This window comes from Sinocyclocheilus rhinocerous, unplaced genomic scaffold (genome assembly GCF_001515625.1).
Source record: "Sinocyclocheilus rhinocerous isolate Xijiao unplaced genomic scaffold, SAMN03320098_v1.1 scaffold853, whole genome shotgun sequence".
In the NCBI taxonomy this organism is placed as follows: Eukaryota; Metazoa; Chordata; class Actinopteri; order Cypriniformes; family Cyprinidae; genus Sinocyclocheilus; species Sinocyclocheilus rhinocerous.
This window is the reverse complement of record NW_015627738.1, coordinates 480616-484935: the sequence shown is the minus strand read 5'-3', so window position 1 is coordinate 484935 and position 4320 is coordinate 480616. Positions and strand designations below refer to the sequence as shown.

The following is a 4320-nucleotide window of genomic DNA, read 5'->3' as shown; positions in this document are numbered from 1 at the left end:
GCATTGTTCAGGAGGCAGACACACTCTGTCAGTTTAAATCTAGATTAAAGACCCATCTCTTTAACCTGGCTTACACATAACACACTATCACATTTCTATAATTCAAATCCGTTAAAGGATTGTTAGGCTGCATTAATTAGGTCAACCGGAAACGGGAACACTTCCCATAACACTGATGTACTCGCTATATCGTAAGAAGAATGGCATCTATGCTAATATTAGTCTGTTTCATTCTTATTCCGAGGTCACCGTAGCCACCAGATCCAGTCCAGATGGTGGATCAGCACCTAGAGATGACCTCTACAGCCCTGAATGTCAGCGGAGACCACGTAAACTAGATGCGCCCCAGAGACAGATCCCCTACGAAGACCTCATCACCTCGGCACAAGACCACGTGAACCATACAATTCCTCTGCACAATCTGACCTGTGTTGCAGCCTGGAATGAAAGCACACCATTCTCACAATTCAGATTTTATTTTTTTTTATTTTTTGCAATTGTGCATTTATATTTCACAATTCTGTGTTTATACCTTGCATTTCTGACTTTTTCTCTGAATTCTGAGTTTACATCTCACAAATTTTTTTTTTAAATATTTATTTATTTATTATAATATATTAAATATATATATAGATAGATAGACAGATAGATAGAGATAGATAGATAGATAGATAGAGAGATAGAGAGATAGATAGATAGATATAGATTTTTTTTTCACAATTCTGCATTTATATCTTGCAGTTCTGAGTTTATATCTCACAATTCTAACTTTTTTCTGTGAGAATCAAAGTCATAATTGCTGGATAAGAAGTTGCAATTAGCTTTTTAAATTTATTTTTTTATCCCATGACTGAAGAAGGCTTTCATACAAAATAGGGTTTTTTAACACTAAAAAGAATGTGGTGTAGAAACAATTTTTACTCAGAAATTGTAAGTGAATTTCACAAATAATTACAAAGAAACAGCAAGTAATGCATTGAACTGAACATGAAATTTAGAAGTAGAAAAAATTGTAGTATTTTCTTGTAAAACATACTCTAATAATCTTTGTTTTACTTACAACAGGCGCCACATTCTGAATGAATATTAACATAATCAGATCAATTATGTGACATAAAATACAGTTTAAAATGTTTCTCATGAAATCACGCAAACTATTAAAAAAAAAAAAATCAGTAAGAAGATAGTACGCATCTTGCCATAATAATTATTTTAAACTAGTGTATTTTACTTGTTTCATTCAGAATGTGGTAAAAAAAAAAGATTTTTTGAAGTAGTAAATAAAGATTATAAATAAAGATACTATTTCAGTTTTTCTACTTCAAAATTTTACGTTTAATTCAATGTGTTACTTGCTGTTTCTTTGTAATTTATTGTGAAATTTACAAGCAATACCTGAGTGCAAATAGTTTCTACATCATTTTTTTTAAAGTGTAACTATGTTGCATTTTTAATTAAATTTTTGTAAATTCGATTATGTACAAATTTATAGTCACAAAATGTTAAATAGATATTATTACCGCTAACATTATTCATGTTTCTTCATCACGCAGGAAATTGAGCGGGTTTAAAAACAGCACAGTATGCAGTACGTACTGCGCAGTATGCAGTGCGCTAATATTCCATTGAGAACATAGCCAGAGCGCAGGTCAGAGGTCGAGGGGTTTGTACGGGCGCTCGCTCTTAAGAGCACGTTGACTGACAGACACAAGAGGCCAATACAGTAAACATTTTCACAAGTCAAGCGGCCTTGACAGCACGTGTTTGTATTTGCCTCTCGCTGAACACGCCTGCTGCTCCTCAAAGGCCGTCTTTGTGCATTGAGGCGTGCTGAATCCATTTTTAAAACAGTACCGTAATACAATCTATGCATCAATTCATGCATCGGGCTGCACGGACGGTGCGCTGTGCCACGACGCTGCACAACATCATTCATCTGGTTTTGTGTGTGCTAATCACATGATGTGTGATATTTGGGGTGGTACTCACTTCGCGGCTCCCGCGGTCCGTCCACTGTGACCTTTATGGCTCGGTGGTAAGTAGCCACTTGCGGTGGGTTCGTGAGCTAACATTATTCATGTTTCTTCATCACGCAGGAAATTGAGCGGGTTTAAAAACAGCACAGTATGCAGTACGTACTGCGCAGTATGCAGTGCGCTAATATTCCATTGAGAACATAGCCAGAGCGCAGGTCAGAGGTCGAGGGGTTTGTACGGGCGCTCGCTCTTAAGAGCACATTGACTGACAGACACAAGAGGCCAATACAGTAAACATTTTCACAAGTCAAGCGGCCTTGACAGCACGTGTTTGTATTTGCCTCTCGCTGAACACGCCTGCTGCTCCTCAAAGGCCGTCTTTGTGCATTGAGGCGTGCTGAATCCATTTTTAAAACAGTACCGTAACACAATCTATGCATCAATTCATGCATCGGGCTGCACGAACGGTGCGCTGTGCCACGACGCTGCACAACATCATTCATCTGCTTTTGCGTGTGCTAATCACATGATGTGTGATATTTGGGGTGGTACTCACTTCGCGGCTCCCGCGGTCCGTCCACTGTGACCTTTATGGCTCGGTGGTAAGTAGCCACTTGCGGTGGGTTCGTGAATACTGTGATTGTCAGCATGAAGCTCTTTCCTGCAAAACACAAAAAGGTTCAAACCCGATTAATCCGCCGGACAATGTGTCGCATTCATCGCCACGCGTCATTTGCATTTCTCTGCTGGTGACGGTGGGATTTTAACTGCGAGGAACTCGGGCGATTGAAAAGGCCTGGGCGCAACGGAATAATGGAATTAGTTTGGAAAGTGACCCTTGCTGAGCATTGAATTTGTAATTATCAGTTGTTGGACATGACAAATCAGAAATGCATAAAACAGACCATGTTAGAATTCATATAGCGTTCATCCAAGTGGAATAAACCATTTATGTATTGTACAACAGTGACTTTATAATATTAGTTATAAATGTTAAAGCATATGTGAATCATGGAAATATTTTTTATAAATATATTTAAATGTATTTCATCGAACGATTTTAAGTTCCTAATGTTTAATTTTGAATTAATATTTATTTTATTATGAATTTAATATTTTTATTCACATGTATTATCTTTATTGATATTTAAGAGATTTTATACTGCAAAAAAAGTAATGCATACATTATTATTGGTGGAGCTCTCTTCAGGATTTTTAAAATTAAGAAAATGACTACAATTTTTATTTTTGGACCACTACTGTTGCTTTATAATATTATTTATATAGAATATGAATGTATAAATGTAAAAGCTTATGCATTAACATTACATATAAATAATATTATAAAGCAACAGTACTTTTCATGCACTGGCATTTGGGTTTCCTTTTTTAAAACAGCCAAGAATAAACATCAGCAGCAGTGCTGTTATTAGTCGTTATTCTTTTATGTGTGAACGTTAGAGGGTTGGGTGTGAAGGTGGGGTCCTGCGGTCACAGATTTTCATCTTATGTGACCTTTTACCGATCAACATTTTTCAGATGAAATGTTCATAAATGTGTGCACTTGTAGTGTTTAAAAACTTCCAATTAACTTCAACACAAGATATTGTTACACTAAAGAGGTGACGCTTTCTGTCAGTAGCACACAGGAAATACTAAGATACTTCTAATGAGGCAAACTCAGCAGTAATGTGCAAAGCATGCTGTGAAGTCAGGCATGACACATTCTCAGAGCCGCAATAAGACAGGAAGAAGTGGGTGGAAAGAACTGACACAATACGGCATGCAGCTACACTTGGCTTAGGCTTCTTACTGTAGATTATCCATCAGGCTGAACGGCTTCAAAACTGGGATTAATTGACTTAACTCTAACTCTTACGTTTTTTTTGCTTCATTAGCTATTGCATTTCTCATGTGCATATGTGCTTTCTAGAACTGCACCATTTTTGATTTACCAACATTCTGCAATAAATCTTGCTAAAGCTCTTTCTAACATAAATTGAACATATAATTAATTAAATAACATATTTTATAGAATAAACACTCCCACATTTTTGATTTCCTGATGTTCTTGTACACTGTAAAAAAAAAATCCGTAAAATTTACGGTAAAAAAACGGCAGCTGTGGTTGCCGGAATTTTACCGTAAAAAATACGGTAGCAACATTTTAGGTTTTACAGTTTTAACTTAATTTTACAGTTAAATACCGTAATTTCATTAACTGATATAATGTTAATATGCCAACCTTATTGAAGTACTGAAATCTGTTTTGTACCTCTGTAATACACTGATAACCACCAAATGCAGGTGGTGATGAGAAAGTCACATGATGAACCAAAGCCCA

General features: G+C 36.4%; 1 protein-coding gene across 1 annotated transcript in view; it reads right to left on the bottom strand.

Moving 5' to 3' along the window:
• The window catches only part of LOC107733444 (runt-related transcription factor 2-like), a 65488-nt gene that overhangs the window by 28563 nt on the left and 32605 nt on the right, over positions 1-4320 (bottom strand). The window contains exon 4 of the mRNA XM_016545062.1: positions 2533-2637. Within this exon, the coding sequence (XP_016400548.1) occupies positions 2533-2637 (105 nt within the window). The remainder of the gene's footprint in view (positions 1-2532; positions 2638-4320) is intronic.